Source organism: Cimex lectularius, unplaced genomic scaffold (genome assembly GCF_000648675.2).
Source record: "Cimex lectularius strain Harlan isolate CLEC.00 unplaced genomic scaffold, Clec_2.1 scaffold334, whole genome shotgun sequence".
Taxonomy (NCBI): domain Eukaryota; kingdom Metazoa; phylum Arthropoda; class Insecta; order Hemiptera; family Cimicidae; genus Cimex; species Cimex lectularius.
The window spans coordinates 98,201-122,064 of NW_019392892.1; the positions used below are offsets into that span (position 1 = coordinate 98,201).

Below are 23,864 nucleotides of genomic sequence, written 5' to 3' on the forward strand. Positions count from 1 at the left end.
ACAAACGGGCTTTTTTTTTTCAAAAACACCGGCACCCTGAGGGTTTATATGACCTCTGCTGTTGCGAACCCACGTAAAAAAAAGAAAAAAAAGATGGGGATTGCACCACCAATACTATTGCGTGGGGCGTAGGTAAAGAGGCCAACTCCTTATAACTTTTAGCATTTAACCTTTTAGGTTAGAGTTAGAGTAAGCACGGGTTTTTTACGTTCGGTAGCGTTAAGGTTAAGGGCTAGGTTAGGATTGGCTAGGTTACGTAGGGTTACGGTTAGAGTTAGGGTTGTTATATGGAGTTAAGGACATAGACGGGTTAGGGTAGAAAGGGTTCGTGTTAAGGAAGGTTTAGGTTAGAGTTAAGGAAGGGTTACATTATTTTTTAGTAGGGTTAAGGGTTAACCAAGTGAGTTACTGAGAGCGTTATATCGTGCTCATCCATTTACTCTTTCCACTTTCTCATTCAAGTTCATAGTTGTGCTGCTTAAGTTATTTTTTTAGCACTAGTGAGAGTGGGAAATTTGTAAAACATAACGCCCTTGTTTACCGTTTTAAGCAACTGATAAATAAGTTAATACTCAACTGATAAAAAACAAATAAAAGATAAACACTTCTTGTTTGAACTTCAGTCTCAAAGTAAAGGACTTAAGTGCTATATAACACTTGCTATAGTTGATTAGAGGTAGGAGTGAACGTGATGGCATGTTCTCAGTACCTACTAGTAGAAGATGATATCACCGTCCTGAAAGGGTTGAGTAGGGATCGGTTTAACTTACGTGAGGTAGGGTTATAAGGTTTAGGATAGGTTTAAGGTTAGATTAGGTTTGGGTGGGTGAGGGTTAGGCTAGGTTAGATTAGGGTTAAGGATATGTTAGGTTACATATCCATAATTCATTATTTTTCAGTGGAGCGGAGAACATATGCGCGCAGAGCGATTTTGGCAATTAGCGAGGTTTTTCTTTTAAAATTAAAAGGCAGCGCTTTATTGTCTTGGTTTTCATCATGCCTATTAGATTATATTTAAGATTAATAAATCTAGATAATAATGAAGACTGCACAATAGACCAGCAGTAGTCGCGGTGGGCAGAGTCCTCTTAACCTTAATTTATATTCCAATATTCCACCTTTACTTTCGATACTTAACCTTTCTTAAGTTATCTATTGTCCTTAATTCTATCCGAAGAAGCTTTGAGAACTGAAAAACCAAGGAGTTATGGCGGCGTATAAAAGACGGCTGGTAAGTCAAGCCAAGCAGATTTTGACTTCAACCACATTTTCTAATGGACCATATCTTACCCTGAGCTTTTCTGTTTCTTCCTAGTGACCTGTTATTATGGTGCTACCCCATTGCAACCGCTGTAATATGGCCCTTATCTGAGTACAGAGAAGGATGTAAGGACGGGGCAGTCATATTTCAACACTCACTGGTATAATCATCGCCATGATGTAGGTACACTTGTTACTATGTCGCTTTTGTGGTCATTGTTTGTAGATGTAGACAATACAAGTCTGGACACCATATATTGTTCAACCACCCATTTGGTAATTGGAAATATTGTAATTGTATTTAAAATGTCATATCTCGTCTAGCTCAATCTGACTGATCACGTGCCGACGTGTCCTTGCTTAACACGTTGAAAAAAATCGAATCGACTCGTTAAAAAGACGTTTCAACGCTTGATAATAATAATTGACATGAGATGCTTGATAATAAAACGGCAATTATGCGGCTCCCCTCTTTTAATATTGACATTTCAAAGGTTAACGATCTGGGAATACATCGCAATCGTGCTGGAGAAGAAATCTCCAAAAAGGCCATAAGACATGCACGTGACTCGTTACGCAACGGGCGCCGGCACACACGCACAAAACAATTATAATTAATATTTTTTTAATTACACAATTGTAAATATAACTTTTAGTAATTCGCAGAATGCTTTTAATTTGTCTAATGCTAAACAACCAAACAGTGACAATTCAGTTTTTTTCTTAATAACTGATATTGACGTGTCATCGGGATACTTAACCTTGAAAATTGGGCATCCTAAATTATATGTTTAATATTTCTAGGACATTTAAATAATGATTATCTGCTTATCTGTCAAAAGTTAATCCCTACACTTCCTTTCAACAGTATTGCCCGAAGTCCTCACACGCAATAACCCAACCTTTATTATTGAGCTATGCCTCAAGAACAGCCAAAGATTATCCAGAATTTGAAAAACCTGGCAGACATTTCAAAGGACATGGTCAGCTCAAATAAGCTTGGTCAGAAGCCTTGGTAAAGAACAACAGTGCTTGTGCATAGACATACACATCAAGAAGGACTATTGCCTCGATGAAATAATGAAAGGAGGAATAGGGGTAGGTTAGGTAGGGATAGGGACTGGTTAGGTTAGGGTTTGAGATGAGTTAGGAAAATCTTGGTAAATATTTCAAAGGACATTGTCAACTCAAATAAGCTTTTTAAGAAGCCTTGATACATGCCCCTTCTCTCGCAGAACAATACTGCTTGTACAGCATATGCACAAGCATCAAGAAGTACTATTGCCTTGATGACATGATGAAAAGAGAGAGGATTGAGGTTAGGTTAGGGTTATGGTTGGAGTTAGGTTAGATTAGGGTTAAGGTTTTGATTAGAGAAGGGGCTGGTTAAATAGGGAATTCTGATCTGATTAGATGAGACAAATAAATAAGTAGTATAATCACAAATTTAAACAAAACGGGCCAACTAAGTAGGACAAGAGTGGAAAAAAGTGGGGGTAAAACTCCTGTTGAAAAAAGTTCTTGAAACTATAAGAATTTGTACATATTTATTTATTATGCCATTGTAACATTAATATTAAATCAGTTTTAATTTTAAAATGTCTTAGATTTGCCCATCTTCTTTAGGTGGTAGTTAGAGGACACTTGCTAATAAAGAGGCGTGTAATTTTTCTCATCTTGCTTGTAGAGATCTTTCACTTCCTTTCTGAGAGATTTGTGAATCTTTAGCTTGCCTCGTACACTATGCTTTCATCCAGTGCTTGAGTTTTTCTTTCTCAAGCAATTTTTCCTGGTCCAACTTTAGCACATTTGTTAGTGCGCCTAGTTGTGGTTTCTGCCTCATGGGCATGAGGGCTTTTTCTTTTTTGTCTAGCTTGTTCGTTGTTTTCATGTCCCAGTAACCTTGCTGGGTTCGCCTAGGATCATAGGCATTCCCATACTAGTTTGGAGCTAAAAGCATTTTAATACATTTGAAGGTGCCTCACTGTCCAAAAGTATGTAAATTTCATTTTCTTTATCAACTCCTAGGCCCAGAGGTGAATTACGCAGAACTCAGCTTGGAATATAGTTGAAACCAGTTCAAAGGGTATTGCTAGAATAATGCGACCTCTTCACCCTTTCACCTACACCCTGTTCCATCTTTCATCCATCACACTTCCTGAAACTTGGGGTTGCCTTTTTTCCAAAGATCCTTGACCACTGGAAAGAATCTGTCAAAGTTGAGTTTCCTTCACCCGGAACAGTTCTAACCATCTCATTTATTTTAATTTGGTTTGTCCCTTTGGTTCTTAATGCACTTACAATAGTCAACTGTTCTTTAATTGATCCAGTATGTTGTTAACTATCTGCTCATACCTTTAGTTGAGATGGTAGAACAGTCAATGAGCCAACTACTCCTTTTAGGATTTTTGAAAACCTTTCTTGGCTTGTTTGCTACACCTCAAAGCTTTTAATCCTACGGTAATTTTTTAAAATGTTTTTGATTTCTTAATGAAGAGCAGAATTCTCAGGATGGCAATGAGATTACTCAATAATGGCTGTCCTAGGTCCATAGTCTTTTTCTAGCTATTACAGGGCATAGAATACGCTCTGTTGGTTCTGGACATAGTTGGTGTGGTCATCCCTTGATCCCGTTTCCTGTAAATGTACCTGTTTAGAATCGTATTTCCTTTTTATCCTGTTGGGTTGTTTATGCGAGTAGTATTTTTGCTGGCCTCATACCTGGCATGCGTTCCCAGTATTTTTTTATGTTATTTAGTTGTCCAAGATTCCATATGCTACAAAATGGATTTAGGTTATACTGAGGCTTTTTTTTTTTTTTTTTTTTAGCTAGGATGTCTACTGTCTCACCAAAAATTCCTTTTAGCTGGAACCCTGGCGTTATTTGTTCATCCTAGTTTTTTTATTAGTATTTAAGTGTTTACAGATGCGTTTTGAAAACTAATATCTTTGTAAAGAATCTTTATTTTCCTAGAGTTGTTGATAGAGGACGAAAAAGAAGGGAAGAAGATAAGGAAACAATTAAATACACCATCGAATCATTTCTTGTTTCTATTTTCAGAACTCATCTTCCATGAAACATTATTCCAAATGAAACACAATGAAAATAATTTCTAAGCTCACTAAACAAACATTTCATTAGCAATTCATTTCATTTCTCAAAATAATATCAATATATTTTCCTCAATTTAAAATTTACATGAATAATTCGTTCTTGGACAATTTTTTTAATATATTATATTTAAATTGAGATTCTGTTTTGCTCTCTTATTTCTTAAACTTTTATTTTTCCAAACATTACGGTCAACAAATTTATAAAAAAAACCAAACGTGACAATAATGGAATGTTTCATTTAAGGGCGCAAAGAAAGACACAGTGAAGTTTTTTATATCTAATATTTACAGCAGTGAGTTGTGCGTATATATATATGTATATACATATATATATTAAAAAAATGGTATTTGATATTTTTTTTGGAGGGAATTTTATCTCATGTACCAACAAAATCAGGAGTATTTAATTTTGGGAAAATAGCTAAATATTTTTCTTACATGTTGCAAACATTTTTCCTATTTATATATATACTTTTTGTTTTCATTCATTTTAATCATCTACAATTTAAATATGTACAAATTATTTATTCGACTACATTTTTTTCACTTCACTCTCTCTTTCAATATTATATTCATTCTCTTTGAAAAAAAAAAAAAAAAGAAAAAAGTAAGTCTATTGGAAAATTAAAATATTAATGAGGCCCTAAGTCGAAAATGTGTCCGCTTTGTTTGTGGTAGAGCCTAGGCTTTATGAAATTTAAAAATCAACATTCTTGCAATTTTACCATCAAGGAAAAATTTAATTTAAACAAATCAAAAATCAACATCGGCGCAAATTATAAATTTACACTAGATGCAACAAACAAATGATATATATTATGTTAATTAATAAAATTAACAGTTAATAAAAAAATCATATACAAAGATGTTTACACATTTACATACATACGAAGGTAATTCGCCCAATGACGACCTAACATAGTGGTCATTAAGTAGGTCTCTTGGTTACTGTCATTTTAGATGGTGCATTGACCCAGCAGGATTTTGCAGGGAGCATATTTGTTGTACAAATGGGTTAGTGTGATACTTATGGAGGTATGGAGTTCTTTGTAACGGGATAGGTCATCCTTTCTGGCAGGTTTTTGGAAAAAGGAATTTGAGGTCAGCATGGTAAAGTTCGAGACATAATAAATTCTTATGGAGAATTTTTGACTCAAGTGGCCGAATTATATTGGAAAACAGTTTAGCATCTATTCCATAGATCCAGATGAGTAAGAGTAAAGTCTTGTATATTAAAAGTTTGTTAGTGACGGAATGTTTTGAATGTTTGTCTAGTGTGTCTTGTGTGTTTGTGTAGTTTATATCATTTGACAAGTTCCTTTCTTTTCAGTTTAGTGTGGTGGTTCCATGTCAGTTTTTCATCGAGAAACGTGCCTAGATATTTTACTATGACAGAAATTTGTATAAGTATGTTGCTAAAGAAGAGTGCTGGAAATGTCGTCGGCAGAGGGTAAAGGTTGTGTCGATGCATTTATTTTGATTAATTTTTATTCTACATGTAGTGGTCCATTGATGGATATTGTTTAGATAGGACTGGATGCTGGAGGCAGCTCTATCTGTGTTTTGATGTGATGAAAGTATAAGTAAGGTAAGAAAACGAAGAAAGAGGAAAGATCTGTACCTTGTCTGACTTGGTATTGCCTATCGGACAAGTAGGATCTTAGGATCAGGTAGAAGGTTGAGGGGAGAAGAGCCTTTAACTTGGAGAGAAGTCCCGGGTGCAAGACTAGATCGAAGGCTTGCGCCACTTCAAGAAATACACCGGGACAATACTCTCCTCGCTCAAGGCGGAAAAGATGATGTCTACCACTCAATGACCCAGTAGAATGGTGCTGTGAAGTGAACAGAAGCCAAAATGTTCTGATATGATATTTTGGGAGTTTAGGAGGGGACAGACTAATGAGAGTTTTCTGTAAAACTTTAAATAGAAATGAGAGTAAGGTCTGTATGAATTCGTTAGGTTGTTTAGGAAAGTTTTGGGATCATGATAATTATTGAATAATATGATTTATACAGACCTATTTCCACCTAACGAATTTATAAAACCTATTTCCTTGCTGTCATTTCTATCTAATGAAATCTTAACAGAAATTCTAGACAAAAACCAAGCAGGAAAGCAAATGAAGCAGCGTATGATAAGCTATGATTCTATAATGAATTTTTTCCCTTGACAGCATATCAAAATTTAAAAATGATTTATGCAAGAAGTCTTTTTTTTAAATCAACTTATGCTCAATGTTCAATGCCAGACTACAATTGTAAAAAAAAATTGCTGTTTTACTTTTACTTTTATAATTACACTGCCTGTCCGAAGTACATAAGTTATATGTAATTATTAAAATTTTATTATAACTATTATTATTATTATTCGTTGATATACATTTTTTCTTAAAAATGTTTCTTTTTTTAAACATTATTTTCTCATAAAAAAGTAAAAAAAACACGCTCAACTAATTCATACAAACTTGTTTTCGAATATTTTTTTCTCATTATGATATGATTTCATTACTGATATTTAATTTTTTTTTCTCTCTTTGACTATGATTAATATTACTTAAAGCTAAAAAAAAGTTACTATAATTATTTGTAATTTCAGGTAAAAGTAATTAATATTGAATAATAAAACTAAGTACTAAAAAATCCTTTGCACTAATTATTATTTTTTTAACCTTTCAGTCTTGTAGTAAAATAAACGTAAAGTTAAAAAAAAAAAACTTAATGTACAAATTAAGAAAACAGCAGTTTCCGTTATATAAACTTCTCCCTTGTATGGCACGGCGGGCCGGCAGGCCGCTTGTTTCAAGCTGCATAATGGTCGAATGAACCAAGGTATTCCAAAGCGGCTCGGTAACAAAATTCGTACTGATCCTATAACAAAAAACACTTAAATTAATATATTATTGTTTGATTTATATCGTTTCAGAATATTGTAATATTCAGTGGAAGATTTGTTTTTTATTTTGTCAATCTTGAAACCGACTTAAGAGTTAACACTTTTCTATTTTAGTTAAATATCAAGTTGTAAAATAAGTCTGTAGTGTTGTTCAATAATTAAATTTTAATACTGTCGTGTTTTGAAGTGTTGATTTATCATGAAATCTTTCTCCTGTGTTGTTCAGGGTTATAAGCCTGTAATTTGATTCTTACAATCAGCCTGTCTGACTCACTGAAGATGGTAAACTGAAATGCTTCTCATTTACCAACCCAGAGAGGATAGACAGCCCCAAATTAACGGTCCACTGCAGTTATTAGGGGCGATGAAAACAACCACTGCAAGTGCACTAGAAACTGCTAAACCAACCTCCACTGGAAATATTCATACAAGAAGCTTGGAAAAGCTCATTTAGGCTCCAAAAATAATCAAGTTGGATGGGAACTAAACAATTTGGGCACACAACCATAATTAATAAAATCAGGCACACAATTTTCCCTCCTTTTTGCCATTTTTCAAATGTCGTGTAATCGGGTTGGATTCTCGACGACAAATGAAATGGCCACGGAGAGCTTTAGTGAAGTATGCTTCATTTTTAATCATTAAATTCACTAATTTTGTGGTCCGCTTGACGAATTAATATATGACAATTAATTAAGGTTTTTAGTTGAGATAAAAAAGTCAATGGCACGAGCAGGATTCGAACCCACGATCTTCGGCTTGACCAATTAATATATTACAAGTAATCAAGGTTTTTAGTTGAGATGAAAAAAAGTTAATGGCACGAGCGGGATTGGAACCCACGATCTTCGGCTTGATACGCCGCTGCTCTACCACTTGAGCTATCGTGACCTCGATCCACTCGGACACTAACTTCCTATCTCAACCCCACCTTTTGAATTTTCCCTCCTTTTTGCCATTTTTCAAATGTCGTGTAATCGGGTTGGATTCTCGACGACAAATGAAATGGCTAAATAAATAACACTAAAAACTGAAAAGCCGATTGCAATCCAAGAAGATAATGTGGATTTGATGGGATTGGGGGCTTTCTATGCGTCTTTCGCCCGTTCAAACCATTGATTCTTGCTGCATATACACATACTGCACATAATCCAAGTGATTGTCGAAAAACAACATTCGTAAGGGGATTGTTTTCCACTAGGATGTGTAGCTTCCACGTGTCTTTGCAAAGTGCCAGAAACTGTTGGCCTAGCATTGCCTATTAACGGAAAAAAACTTTACTTCACTAAGGATTACAGAAAAAACACTGAGGAGTTCATTGCCCAAAAATCTGCGAAATTCTGTCTTAACGGAATGACATGCAATTATTCATTACATTTGTTTACAAATGTCTGAAAACATCCAGTTGATTTACAATTAAAAAACATTACTTATGTTACAACCAATAATTATAAAAGGACGTGGTTTACAAAAAAATCACTGAAGTTGGAAAAGTTCTAAAGTTCGTCTGATAAACAAAACATGAGAGTAGGTAGATCAGGGTGATCAGAGATCTTCAAGCTGCAGATGTATCATTTTAACAAATTTCAAATTTGTTTGTTTCTTAAACTTAAAAAAAAAAGTATCCTCACCTCAGTTTGGACCATGGCTGGCCTTTGAGTTCTGAGTATTCTCACTGTCTGGAAAATATCTACAACGCCTTCATATTGCATTCTTTCTAAAACTATGCTCAAAGTGATAAAAACCCCCGTTCGTCCAACTCCCGCACTAAAACAGAACCACGATATCAAGATTTACAATGATTAGGTATGATTACTTGATAAATTACCTGCAGTGTACAGTTATTGGACCGTCTTGTCCAAATTGTTCTTTCGTTTTGTGGACTTGGCCGATGAAGTCGATGAAAACCTCTCCACTTTTGGGAACGCCTTGTTCTGGCCATTCAGTCAGCTGGAACTGCCTGAGAGTGCGAGACGAACCATCACGGGCGTCAGTGACTTTGAACTCTCTTAGGATGTACTGTGGCATATTGTACTCCGCTATGGGCTCGACTACAAAACACTGGTAACGCACGGAACGTTCCGAGGGCCAGTACTGATGACACTTTTCCCTACCCATTTCCTTGAGTTTTGTGAGCATTACTACAATGGTCGAGTTATGCTCCCAGAGCATTCTCCAGAGGTCTTCTGTCGTCTCCTGGAGTGGCCCTTGAGTCGCTATGTAGGCACATCTTTGACGATAGCCATCAATGATGCTGGCATTGATGTAATCCGAACCTTCTACACCTCGCACCGGTTGTAGGCAAACTCGTGTGCTTTCTAATGGTAAAATGTGGACTAGGCGGTTCTTATGCTTATTGACAGGAAGTGTTGCAGTGTGGAATCTCGTCGAATCCGTCTTTATATTGGATAATCTTTTGAATTCTAACTCCATTCCTGTTATGTTGTCACCTGGCTCAGGCTGAGTTAATTTTTGAATATGTGAGTGAAGGTTGCGAGCTGGGACTTCGGTATTTCCACACTGAACGGCTTCAAGTAATGCATCATGGATAAAAATGTATTGATCCTCGGTTTGCACCATGTAATTCCTTTGGGCACGCAAACAAGTGACATGGCCATAAATATCGATGGACTTTTCTGATTTCATACGTTCGATCATTGAATCTATAACGATGAAGCAGCCTGTACGGCCGACCCCTGCGCTGCAATGGACGACGGGAGGGCCTGATATTTCAGCGGAATTGCAGGATCGTACACGACGCAAAAACTGTAGAAAAGGGGCTGGGTGATCAGGAACACCATGATCTGGCCAAGCTGTAAACTGCAGCTGCTTAACTTCACGCCTCTCACAACTTCCACCCTTTAAAAAAAAAAAAATTTAAAAAAACATTTTGTCAAAAATTATTTAACCAAAACAACTTACGCGATTGATATGAAATGTCCTGATGCAATAAGTGGCAAGTTCTTGAACATCGCTGAGGGTCACAGTAATCATTCCATAAGTTTCAGTACCCCTTAAAGGCCAGTATTGATCGCATTTTATTCTTGCTCGTTCCTCCAGCTTGGTCATCATGACAATAGTGGAAGACCTGAGCTCCCAGACCATTCTCCAAAAGTCTGAGCACGTATCGACTAATGGTCCCTGTGTCGCTACGTATGCATTGTGCTTCCGATAGCCATCGCAGTAATTCGCGTTGATATAATCGCTGCCAGGGATTCCATCAATCGGCTGAAGTATTACGCGCGAATGGTCATAAGCGATTACATTGGCGTACCGGTTTTTGGGCTTGTTCACCTCCATGTTGCTGTGGTCCCATGTAAACTGCTGCCCTGGTTCTATTGACTATTTACAAAAGGAATTACATATAACAATATCAATTTTAAGGTGGAATTTATATGTTATTTTAAGTACCTCATATTCTTGGCTAAATTTAAGATTGTCATTAGATTTTAGGCGTTCGATGTGGTTTGCTAATTCGCTTATCGGAATCGGAGGATGTGAGATCATCCCTGGCGTTTGAAAGTTCAAACGGCGCATTTCGACCGGGTCAGACGGATGAGAAGGAGCTGTTATTTCACCTCCGGACATCAGCGGTCTCGTCACCGCCCCTTGATCCGGTGACTTACAAGGCTGGCGTCGCCTAAAATGTACAAATAATCTTCAAATGTTCATAAATTATTATAAAAAGACTTACTTTTTAATAATAAAAAATAAAACGAGGCAGACTGAGAGTATGAAGGAAGCTATAATAGGACCGAGCCACAAAAAAATTGATGCCTGTTTGATGCTTTTGTCAACCAACACATCTTTTGAGCCTTCATTAGATACGTCAGGATTAGGCCGTCTCGGCGGATCACCAGGTGGTACCTCTCGCATATCGAGCGCAAGCAGTTCAGAAAATGGGCTGCTAGTGTATAAATGCTACAAAGAGAAAACAAACCAATTAATATTATTTTTTAACTATTTAATTTATTATTTGACACACTTTTTGTGGTGTATCGACGACAGCTCGGACGAATATTTTGTATTTGACACCTCTATCTAATTTTCTATTTACAAAACCGTCGTACACATCGCCCGATCCAAGATGGAATGTGTACGGGATGTTGCGCTGTAAAAATTTTGCGGCGATGTAAGGAATGTGTTCTCCATCTATTTTCGGATTTTTCGAATTTGCGATCAACTGAAATATTAATAATGTATAATGAGGACAATTAAAAAAAAATATAAATAAAATAATAAGCATCATAACTTACAACATCTGTTAGAAACTGGTCTGGTTGTTTGTCCATTGTGTGCTTGTCATGTGGAACAACGACAAGGAAATAATGACTGATGGGCCCGTATTCTTCGGACGCCTGGGGCAATATTACTTGTATCTCTTCACCATTGACGACACCATAAAAGTCCGGCTTGACCATCGGCTGCGGAGCGGCCATCTGGGTAGTCACAGTGATCCTGGCTGGAGGTCGATACCTGTGATCGGTCGGCGTCGCTGATACGTTGACCGAATAGGTTGTGAAAGGCGAGAGTTCGTGTATCGTGTGAGTCCTGACATGCGGCTCAAGAAGGGCCGTTCGCTTTGTAACAACCTGAATCTGCGTTATTCCTTGTGAGTCGACAAACTCTTTTACGGCATCGTATGAAATCTAAATCAGAAAACATCTCATATAAAAAAGAAGAAAGAAATGCAAATATTAATAAATTTAACAACATAAATTAAGTTTTGTGTGGTTAAAGTTTTTAGATGCACTCCATATGTACTATCATAGTAATAATCAAAAATAGTTGATTTCATAGATTCAGGGTGTATTATTTTATTATTAATTAATAAATAATTAATTTACTGTTGGAGTAGGTTGATAGTTTGAAATTATGTAGTGGTAGCTTGGCCAGGGATGGTTAGATAATTTTTGTAATATAAGTATACACTATTGTAACTGTGAGTAATTGAATAATTAAAAACGTGATTATACCTTATAATTAATGGGGTTGAGTCGTATCGGTGGCGACCAAGAAAGTGTCATTGAATGTGTGCTAACGTCATGAGCACGGAGTTGCAGAGGAACATCTTCAGGCTTGACTTTCACAGTGACCTTTTCCGAGAGGCGTCCCAGGCCTAATTTAGTAACAGCCGCGACAGCGATCGCGTACTGCGCGTATTTTTCAAGGTTGACCAAATCTGCCGACTCTGTCACGGGCACCGTCTTGAACTGCCACTGGTCGAGATCCTCGACGGCCGTCATTGTATAAAATATTCTGTAAGCTATTATGGACGTCCTTGAAGGGACTAATTCCCACCAGACCTCGACGCTCTGATCGGACGTCGCCACGGCCTTTACACCCATCGGTGCCCTGACGATGTCCCGTTCGGTCTTGATGGTTGCCTTGTCTGACCAAGGGCCGGGACCAGATTTTGTGTGACCTCTCACTTTAAAAATGTACTCGGTGTTCTCCTCCAAATCAGAGAACACGGCTTTTGTGTGCGTTGTGTTCCTCTCGATTGGTGTCGATTGATCCAACTTTTTAGAAAACTGTACATCATAGCTAAAAACAAAAAATAAAACATTAAAAAATAATCAATATGCTTACTCTTCTATTGCTACTATTTCTGTGCATAATGTACCAAATAAAACATAAAAATTCTTATTGGCACAAAGGAGGCCAGATAAACTGTGCTTTAGTTGTTTCCCATGCCATCAATGCTTGTGCCCTGGAAAATCTTAAAAGAGGTTACAATGGCAAAAAAATCCTTATAAGATCAGATAGCTAAGCAGCCATTAAAGCATTAGCATGTAAAAGAATCGCATCAAAATTAGTCAGTGGATGCATTCAAAATAAACAAAACCTAGGGAAACATAACAACTTGATGATATCCTGGGTGCCAGGGCACAGGGGAATTTTGGGTAATGAGAAAGCAGACAGATTGGCCAAAGGAGGATCTGCAAGACCATAGGCCCTGAACCTTGGGATAACAAGAACAAATATAGAATCCTCCATCGCAGAATGGATCCAAGCAAAACAAAAGTAGAAGTAGATGAACTCTAGCGGTGCTAGACATAGTAAACTTATGATGAAACAACCCTCACCAAGACTGGCAAAAACACTGCTGCGATTGGAGAGGGTCTAACTTAGTGGTAGGACTACTAACCAGTCACTGGCATCTGAGAAAACATCTACACAACATGGGTATATACAATGATGACCCCATTTGCACATTATGTAATGAGGAGGAGGAAACAGCCACTCATATCATCTTCGAATGCAAAGCAACAGCTCAATGGAGGGTTAACCTAACGGAAAAAACTTAGGGATTCAAATTGCAGCAGCAACAGTCAATGACCTGATACTTCTAAGAAGAAGGATTGAGTCTATTGCACTGAACTAAGGAACTAGGAAGGTACAATAAGCCAGAGGGCTGCAGTGCCTGGGGAGTGCAAACCCCGCTTCCTTGTATCCTTCTTCACCATACCATACCATACCATTAGTTGGTTCCTATCACTTTGGTCTATTTTCCTTGATAACCTTTGGTCTGTCTGGCATTTCACTATCCACAACAGGACAAACTCACCACTAAAGAGCCACAGACCAAAACAGCGACACTATACCAGAATTTATTAGAAAAGACCACCCTACAGAAAGCTCCTGGATTTGACCTCATTCAATCCTTCATAAGCTCAAAAAAAAAAAAAAAAAAAAAAAGAGAGAGATTGACTAGTCAAAGATTTATTTACAAATCTAATGGTAAATACAAAATTTTTTTGCTTTATAATACAACTCTTCGTACCACTCATTTCCCAACCCCATGGAAGTTTTCCACTGACACCCAACAAAACCCACTATACCCAACAAAACAAACCACCTTTACTATAACCAAGTATTGTTAAACTCCTATAAGATCTCCTTTCTAAGTGAACTCAGCCCAACCTCGAATCTTTTAATGTTATCCCTGACCAACAATTTGGATTTAGGCTTTCAACAGTGTCATCGTGTTGTGGACATCATCACATCTTCCTTTAATAAGAAGGAATACTGCTACAATTCTTCATCAATGTTAAAAAGGCTTTCGATCAGTCTAGTGACTGGGTTTGCTCTGCAAACTCATGGGCATCCTAAACTCTACTTGCTTCCTTCTCTTTACATCCTTTACATACTTAAATAGTTGGCCGGAACCGAGACGAGACGTGCGAGAAGCAGGAAGCAATTCACGGCCTGCAAGATCCTGACCCAGAGGGCACTGGGTTCAAGATTGGGAAAAAAAAAGCAAGCGGCAGTCAGTTCGAGATAGACGTCTGAGTAAGAGGTGGTCTCCGTGAAGAAAAGAAAATATTTAAAAAAAAGTATTGGGCGTGGTCCCACTGGTGCTGATCTACGGGTGTGGAGAGTTCCTCCGAAGAGAAGGTGCGGATCCCGGCGGACACGGCACAGCCTAAATGGAAGAGTGATCCCACGAGTTGGTTCATTTCCAATTTCTTTTTCAGGCCTGATAATTTGGGACTAAAGACATTAGTTGTAAGTTTTGACCTATAATTAGTTTAATCCACAGTAAGGAAGTTGTAACAACACTCCCCTTGGTATAAGGTGTATCCTCAGGGTAGTGTCCTCAGCCCTTATATCCTTACCCATCCTAACACAACTATCCAACTACACTGAAGACAATGCCATTCTATCTCTCTACTCCCCTATATTCCCTTGAATAAAGATTAAAATCTTTGTACACGACTTCAAAGAACAAAATTTTAGTGGCCACTTATAGTTACCACACGTTTCAGCTAGATGCCACTACCACTTATGGAATGTTCTCGCACTCTACAGCCAACCAGAGTAGAGCCCTTCCAAACAAAAGCAGGCGCACTGCCCCACTGAAACCAGACTCATCAACACGACGAGGCCTCACTTGTACCTCAAGACTCGACGATACGGAGGTCATTGCTCAGGAACAAAGCGAAGGCAAGAGCATAGATACACTCATGAAAAATAATCCTTTAAATCTTAAACGGATAAGATTGTCAAACCTTTCGAGACCACTGTTGGTTGGTATGACCAGCCAGCAGGCCCGACCTTATATTCCTGAATCACTCCTTATATAAGCAGGGGCACTGCCTCGCTGGAATCAGACCCGTCAACCCGACGAGATCTCATCAATCACTAATGTAACCGACATCGACAACAATGACATCAGACTTGTCGACACGACGAGGTCTCATTCATCACTAATGGATAACGACAGCATATTCGTCAACCCGACGAGCTCTCACAAAACTCTCAGTCACTAAAGAAATTAAACTGAAGATCCCATTACTCAACAGACCTCTAGACAGAAACTGTTAGACAATGCGCCATGGACCTGATGGGGCGAGATCCGGATAGAAAGCAGAATAATGAGAAATATTGAATTGAATTCTGAAAACACAAAGAAAACTTGTAAACTATTACACAAAATGTTTTATAATATTCACCGAACGATTTGTCCATTTCGGTTAGGCCTTTCTGGAGGATCCCACGTCACGCAAACCACATCTGGCGTCTGGAAGGTGTGGGAAAGGTTGACCGGTGGCCCTGTCGGAGCGCCTTCTGGTGTAAAAAGGTATTTGATTGACTCTTGTCCAAACCCAATCTGATTCTGTCCAGCGACCCTGAACTCGTACTCGACACCTCGTTCTGCAAAACAAAGCCACATGATATGATATAGTTATTATTATTCTTTTTACAATTAATTTAGGTTTTTAGTGGAGATAAAAAAGTCAATGGCATGAGCGGGATTCGAACCCACGATCTTCGACTTGATACGCCACTGCTCTACCACTTGAGCTATCGTGACCTCGATCCACTCGGACACCAACTTCCCATCTCAACCCCACCTTTTGAAAAATGGCAAAAAGGAGGGAAAATTCAAAAGGTGGGGTTGAGATGGGAAGTTAGTGTCCGAGTGGATCGAGGTTACGATAGCTCAAGTGGTAGAGCAGCGGCGTATCAAGCTGAAGATCGTGGGTTCGAATCCCGCTCGTACCACTGACTTTTTTTATCTCAACTAAAAACCTTAATTATTATTATTTTATTACTATTATTATAACCAAAGTTATGATAGCTCAGTGGTTAGAGCAGCAGCATATTGAGCCAAAGATCATAGGTTCATTTCAACCACACTTTACATAAAATTACAAATCACTGAATAATTGTTCTGGTTCAGCAATAGGACCAATTAAAACATAATATATTATTATATATTTACCCACCGAGATTTGATATTTTATGGGATGTGATTTGAAGCGTGATCTCTTTTAGAGGGGTGTCTTTGACCCCGTAGCGCAGCCTGTAGCCTAAAAGATCCCCATATGTCTGCGTAGGGCGGGACCATTCCAACTCCACACTCACTTCAGGATCACGATCTAAGACTCTAATTAAAAAAATAAAATTAGTACGACAGATGTGAAAGAAAAATTAATATTCTTAGGTACTTTATTGTGACAGTTGGCCTGTTTGGTACTCCTCCAGGTGTGCGTATGCTGACGGGTTCACTTCTATCTCCATCTCCTTTCCTTGTTAAAGCTGCAACCTGTACATTATACATTGTGTCTGGTTGAAGGCCGGTTATGTTCATTTCAAGCATGGCACCATCGAGGACATCAAATTTCATCGGTTCGTTTAGATTCACTTTATTATTACCCTGTTATAAAAAAAAAAAATAAAAAAATTAGCAAACTAATTTTTTTTAGATTAAATGACAATACTTAACAGTTAGAAACATAATACAAATTTACCAAAGCCTACATGGAAAACTAGAAGCAAATTAACAAATGGTTATTGAACATTGATGATTTTTGACTCACCTCTTCCTTAGTCTCTTGCAAATGAATGTGGTATCCTCTGATGACACCGTTGCGGTTTTTCTCAGCAGGTGGTTTCCACTGTACATGTATTGCAGTGGAATTCAACGGTTTCACTTTGACTTCTTGTGGGTGACCGGGTACTGTAAATATAAAAATGAGCTTAAGCGATTTGAGTGGTGCTGCATCCTGAGACCAGTGCGGGCTCAACCACTTCCAGTCATGAGAAGTATCCGTAGAAGTATTCGTCCTGCTGTCATTCTGTTTTCCATTGAAACAGGCATCAGAAATATAGAAAACAAATTGATTTTCGATGATGAATATTTGAAGTTTTGACTGAATGAAGCATGTATCATTAATGGTTTAGAAACTACTTAACCGAGTCACAGCATATTCAATATTTAAAAAAAGTTAGAACAGTGTATTAAGTACAATATTTCAAAAGAGAAACACAAAACTGAAAAAATAAAATGGCTAAATAAGCTTCTGTAGAGGTCATATCCTAAAAATTTCCAATGAATGCCAGAATGACGGCCGGATGTATACACAGCGATAACATCTCATAAAACCAGGAAGAAATTAATTTCTACGAGAAACATTGAAAATTGGACATAAACATGCAATGTTTTGGCCATTTTTTAAACATTTTCCAAAGTTGAAGTTTAATTCGTTTTTATTTCATTATCCAAATATGAAACAACGCATTTGAATACCAACACATAAAAAAAGTATTTTTAGCTCACACACAAAAAATGATGCAATGGTAAAAAGATAATAAGTTGTGGTTAAAAACTCTGGCCAAAAAATAAAAACAACCAAAATTCAAATGACATTTCACAAAAAACAAAAACAAAAATCTTATCTACACACTACTCCATTGGTTGTTAAAAATAAAACATTTCCATTTTTTTATTCGCTGGGAGTCAAGACATCACAAAAAAAAAAACCAAAACAGGACAAAAAATCAAAATGCCAAAAATCAAAATAGATGAGGCTAATCCTCGCTACAAAAAAAAAAAGGGGCAAAAAATCAAAAATTATAGTCTATTAACACCGGCCGAGCCACAGATAGTTCTAGTGCCAGCTGCAGCTCAAACCGTGTTACGTTGACTACATCAAAACAAAAACGATTGTTATTCTCTCTTCGTTTTTTTTTTTTTTTTTTTTTTTTTCTTTAATATGGTACTTACGCTTGTCTTCTGCTCTCCCAAAAAACGAAGGTTAGCGAGACCCACAAAAACAGTCACGGGCCAAAAAAAAAGACACAGAAAAAGTTTGTTTAGATAAATTTTCTGTGTTTTTGTTGTTTATTTTTTTTAATTAAAAAAAAAAGTTTTTAGAAACATTCCTAACTTTTTGTTCCTTGTTTGTCGGATTTTGCGCTAAATTGTTCGTGTTTTTTTTTTTTTTTTTAAATGTACACAAAAAAATCATTTAAAAAATCCAATTGTGCCGCTTCAAAAAAACAGAATTCAAAAATTAGTTTCAAAAGTACCAACAGGACTTAAAAAAAAATACATCCACTCAAAAATTCACCCTATGCATATATATTCTATGAAGATACAAAGTTTTATGTTAGTATTGGTATTCAAATGAAAAAAGAGAAAAGAAAAGAAAAAACCAATAGTCATTCCGTTATCTTTCAGAACTCAAAGACGTAAACTACAAAAAAAACAAAACAAAAAACTAACAAAACCCAAGTGTAAAATTAATACAGAGTTAATTTTACACCCTATTAACACATGTATCATTAATCGTCTGTATAAACATGTACATATACAAAAAATATGGTGCGTTTTGGAGATAACTGGAACAGCCAATCGCGTTTGGATTTAAGTACAAAAAATAAATCGGACAGTTTAATATTAAAAAAAATAATACGTTGAACCAGCACTAGGGTCTATTGTTTTTGATATTAATCAAACTCGTTCAACTTCATGAAACTGTGAGTGTAGGTGAACACAGTGTCGGTAAACAATCAAATCAAAATTACTATTGTACAAATTAATCGACAAATAATGAATCTCCAGAACACACTCAAATAAAATCTGAAACTTCTTTCACTTAAATATCCAAAGTGATAAAAAGAAAATGCATTTGAAACAAAATAAAAGGTGCATTTTTTGTTTTGTGCGGAAGAATAAATACATCCAGTGCACTTAAATCTTATTTTTTACGTGTGACATGCACTACAAAGTGCAGTGTGTTGATTCAAAAAATGAAAACAAAGAAAAAAATCCACTTGAAAACCAAACAGAAACCAAATTATATGTATAGGTCAAATCAAAATTAAATCTGATGCGACAGAACTTAAAAAACAACAAAAATAACTAAAGAGATTAATAAACACATATCAAACTTAAAACAATAAAATAAAGGAAACCATTAAAATAATATTTTTAAAAAAGTGCTCTTTTCATTACAATATAGGTGAGAGAAAAAAGTGATATAATCTGGGATGGGCCAATGTTAATAAAAAGGAGAACAAGGGTACAAATTTTTTGTTTCAGAAAAAACCAAAACACAAAAAGACACAGGTTGTTATCAAAAACGAACCCTGTCTGTGGTAGAAAAATAGTTTAAAAAGTTTTTTGTTTTTTCTCCAAAAAAGAAAAAAAGGCAAAACAGACACCTCGATATCCAAAAAGTTTGCACTGCTACAAAATAGAAAAGATAGAGACACACATGAAAAAAATGTATCAGATGAGGAGTAAAAAATAGACAAAATCCTTTTGAGCTTCAAAAAACAAGTGTAAAAAAATTCGCACAAGTGGTTCCTCATGTTTTTTGACAGTAAAATAGAAACCAAAAGGGAAAAAGAAAAATCAAAAATCAAACACATCCACAAAAAAGAGAAAATCGACCACACAATTTTCATAGAATATATTTCATTTCAAAAACCAAATCAGTCAGAAAACATCAAAAATCAAAAGTCTTCAACATTTTGAATTTAACCCACCCAAAATTTGAAAAAATTCAGGATCATGAACTTAAAAAAAAAGAAACAAAATCAAAGCGGTTTTCAACTTTTTAATTTGGCTTATTTTACATCTCAAACATTTCTCTTTTACATGTTAAATTGACACTGGGTATGAATACAATTGTGAGGTTTTGTTATTGAAAAATTCTTCCCTGAAGATGGCACAAAGCCAAAATGCATTTGAGTAACCTATAAAACCCACGAGTGTACTCGAACCCAGTGCCGTTCAGCCTTCCAGACCAACACACATCCATTAATTTTACTTTTAGATGAAAAAAAAGCTGAAAACCACTTTTATCGAATAAGGAATCACTAAATAAAAATAAATAAAAAATATAAAAAAAGGAAAAAATAAAATAATCCCTCATAGTCACACAATAAAACTAGGAACTCACTTTTCCTGTATAACATTAAGTGCCTGGGCACACAAACCTTTCTTTTTTAAAAAAGATTTTTGTTTAAGTCAAATTTGGCAAAAAAGACAAGAGAAAATAGAAGTTCATGGATTAGTATTTTTTTTTTTTTTTTAATTTGTATAATGTTAAAAATTTCTATATATTTTTGTTTTTTAACTATTTAAGATTAATTAATGTATGTTTGATGGTATAATTTTGCATATTTGCATTATTTTATGTTACAATGTCAAATTTAAGAGAAAGGAAAATGTAAAAAGAAAACAAAATTAGACCATCATAAATTATCGCTTTACTTCTTGCTTCTTAGTACTCTTAATCCTGAAATATTCACTGATAATTAATTAAAGTTTATATAATTATCAAATATTTTGTTCTTATGATCAATGCTTTTGAAAATGAGAAAATAAAGCGTGTTTGTTTACATCAGAGATCGGCAATGTGTGGCAAAAATTAAAAAGTAAATCAAATAAGTTTTTTTACTTGCTCATTTTACCTTTTCAAAAAGGCTTAATTTCCATGATGACCTAAAAGATCTAATTTAGAATCGATCATTCTTTATTTCTAATCCTATGCACTACACTTAAGATAGAGCAATTTCAAGCAATGGAAGCTTAAAATCAGAAGAGGCAATTTTATTAACAAAGTGCAGATCGCTATTAACAAGAATTCAATTTATGAGGGCAGAACATAACCATGGTCTATCTGGGCCTAATAATGCATGTAAAAACTATCGCCTTTTTGAAGAAACTGTACTTATTCCTAATGATTTGCAGGAACATAGGCATGTTCCAAAGTTTCTGCTTCTCTTTCTTTTCCTATTTCTTAAAAGATGGTAACTGAAAGGCCTATTATTTTTCTTAAGTCTTGCCTGTTGAAAGATTTACATTTTGATTTTCCACCTGGTAAATTTATCCACAGTGTGGTTTTATATCTCCAGGCTTTCGGTTCCACCTTTTGGACTTTGGGACACGGTAATTAAGTTCTGGTCCAAAGTGTTTGAAATTGTTTTTGCTTGTTTCCCCTTAAATCCTGGCACAACTCTAATTTTGTTTTCCTAGGAGGTTGAGGTAAGGCTTTTCAACACCATCTTTGAATTGAAAGTAGTCTCAAGCACTGCAGTTCTACTGTGTGGATCTTAGCTTGGACAATTGATGGTACAACTACAGGGTTCGCTAGGTCAAAATTTGTCCCTTTGACACCTACTCCCATTCTATTACATTTTATTTTTACGTCCCCTGGAGTTTTTCCTTACCAAAATTCAATTTTTAAAACTATCTATGACTATTACAACTGCTAAAAAAAATTTAGGCACATAGCACTACTACGTTAAAAAAAAATATAAAAAAATATTGTAAATAAAGAATTTACAAATTCTTTTGGGAAGTATATATAAAAAGATATTTTCTACGATGAAGTATGTAAAAACCCTGTCATAGTTGTTAATTGATGACCATTTAAAAGCTACATTGGTTGGAATTCATAATTTGAAAATGATGAAATATCGTCTTAAAAGAAACAGTTTCATTTTTCACGCGTAGGTCTAGAGGGTGATGAAAACGCAGATGAGGCGGGTAAAACTGGGACATCCCAACGTTTGGACTTAACCACTGCGATCCGGCAAACTAAAAAATGTGATTAAAATAAAATGGCAGTGTCGTGGATCAGCAGAGAAGCTCTCACATAGCACAAGTACTGTCGATAGGTGGCCTACGAAGGAACCTGATTTGTAGAAGAAATCCGATTATGAACAAACCAGGCGAGGTCGACACATGGACACTTACTCTGGGTCAAAGCACGTGTATCTGTCCAGCATGCAGAAAAAGCTCGATGGGTCCCACTATTGAAGGAAGAAATTCCTTGGCTCCATATAGTGAGCAAGTAGCCACTCGACATTGTGATTGTGCTTGAGCATGGCAGTGAGTATCTAGGGCTCCTGTTCTGATTCTTGGAGGAGACACTGTTGTTTTATTGTATATAGTATACATATTTTTGTGCTCCCTGGTATATTTTGAGTGAATGTACTTATTAGCACGAATGTGAAGTGTGAGAGTATCGGTGGCAGAATATTGAATACCCTCAATTAGGTGAGTTTATTGACAGCCCCCAGAGCCCGCCTCGGTTGACAGATAAGACCGAGGACTGACAACAGACTGCCAACAATAGTGAGGGATTCTCTCAGCCTGCTGATAATTGTCATAAATGACAAAAATTGGAAATGTTAGAGGATTGCGAGAAGTGGTAGGCTCAACTCTGTACATGCATGTGCAGATATGAGCTTATTCAAATCAATAATGAGGGGGACCGCGGTAGCCGAGTGGTTAGCATGAGAGACTCTCACGCCGCGGTCGTGGGTTCGATTCCCACTGTCGCCTCTGGCCCTTTTTCCCGATAACCCCCAATTTGAACACACAAGAATTTGTACTATGGCTAATATGCAAGATCATAAGGAAAAAAAAAATCAATAATGAGTTTTTTCACATTGGAACAAATTTTACGATAATTTTAAACCATTCTATAAATTCATTAAAAATTAGTTTTTCATCATGAGTAGAAACAGATGCCTGCTGAACCTGATTTGGCTCTTTTATAAAAATGTTTGCCGATCCCTGGTTTAGAACATACTGTTTTTTTTTTTTTTTAAATTAATTATTTAATCAAAAATTACAATTATTTTAATTCCTTTAACAGTTTGTAAAAATAGTTTAATTTTGAAAATTACAGAAGCATGAAGTATTTCAAGTGTTTGTCTTTAATAAAATTGAAATGAATATATATATATTTTAAAGGCTTGTTAATAATGTATTGTGTGATTTTGATGTGTAATGCATACCGTCTTCATGGGTGCGGACGGTGATTGGGTAGGAAGGGGGCCCGTCGCCGACCGACGTCCCTGCCAGTACCCAAATTCTGTATTCAGTCCATCGCTTCAGCTCGTCCAGGAGTATTGAAGTTTGGTTCAGTTTCGTGATGGTCCCTTCGGAATCGCTCCGCCCCGATTCGACGAACTGTAGTTTGTAGTAGATTATCCGTCCGTTGCTCCGATCGGCTGGAGGCGGTTTCCAAGAGACTCGGATCGAAGTTGGGCCGACGGCCTCACCGCTAACATTCTGAGGGGGAGCTCCTGGCACTGTTTTCCCATTCCAATGTTGAAGAGGGATAGACCAAATTCCCCAAAATTTTCACACAATAAACACCACAACCAAATTTAATAAGCAACTCTCGGCTGCACGTTCCCCATTTTTACAATTATAAAATGAAAAGCCTCAACATTTCCTCTACTTTTTGTCAAACACGTTTTTAATAATAATAATCATAACATAGCTATACTCATAAACGATATGACCAGCCGTCAAACTGTGTTGTTTGAACAAAAT

The 23,864-nt window shown here is 36.4% G+C and overlaps 1 protein-coding gene across 8 annotated transcripts in view; it reads right to left on the reverse strand.

Annotated features, from left to right (window-relative positions):
• Nucleotides 1-4,958: 4,958 nt before the first annotated feature.
• LOC106663447 (tyrosine-protein phosphatase Lar) overlaps nucleotides 4,959-23,864 on the reverse strand; it is a 312,386-nt gene continuing 293,480 nt past the window's right edge. For 5 of the 8 annotated variants that reach the window (XM_024229112.1, XM_024229109.1, XM_024229111.1 and 2 more), the window contains 14 exons: nucleotides 23,321-23,617; nucleotides 17,098-17,237; nucleotides 16,726-16,934; nucleotides 16,504-16,664; nucleotides 15,727-15,928; nucleotides 12,244-12,814; nucleotides 11,524-11,916; nucleotides 11,253-11,450; nucleotides 10,962-11,188; nucleotides 10,679-10,907; nucleotides 10,190-10,609; nucleotides 9,096-10,126; nucleotides 8,899-9,034; nucleotides 4,959-7,242 (listed from right to left, as the gene is read on the reverse strand). In XM_024229112.1, the coding sequence (XP_024084880.1) occupies nucleotides 7,174-7,242; nucleotides 8,899-9,034; nucleotides 9,096-10,126; nucleotides 10,190-10,609; nucleotides 10,679-10,907; nucleotides 10,962-11,188; nucleotides 11,253-11,450; nucleotides 11,524-11,916; nucleotides 12,244-12,814; nucleotides 15,727-15,928; nucleotides 16,504-16,664; nucleotides 16,726-16,934; nucleotides 17,098-17,237; nucleotides 23,321-23,617 (4,283 nt within the window). In that variant the 3' untranslated portion in view covers nucleotides 4,959-7,173. The remainder of the gene's footprint in view (nucleotides 7,243-8,898; nucleotides 9,035-9,095; nucleotides 10,127-10,189; nucleotides 10,610-10,678; nucleotides 10,908-10,961; nucleotides 11,189-11,252; nucleotides 11,451-11,523; nucleotides 11,917-12,243; nucleotides 12,815-15,726; nucleotides 15,929-16,503; nucleotides 16,665-16,725; nucleotides 16,935-17,097; nucleotides 17,238-23,320; nucleotides 23,618-23,864) is intronic. The other 3 variants (XM_024229115.1, XM_024229114.1, XM_024229113.1) reach the window with 1 other exon arrangement.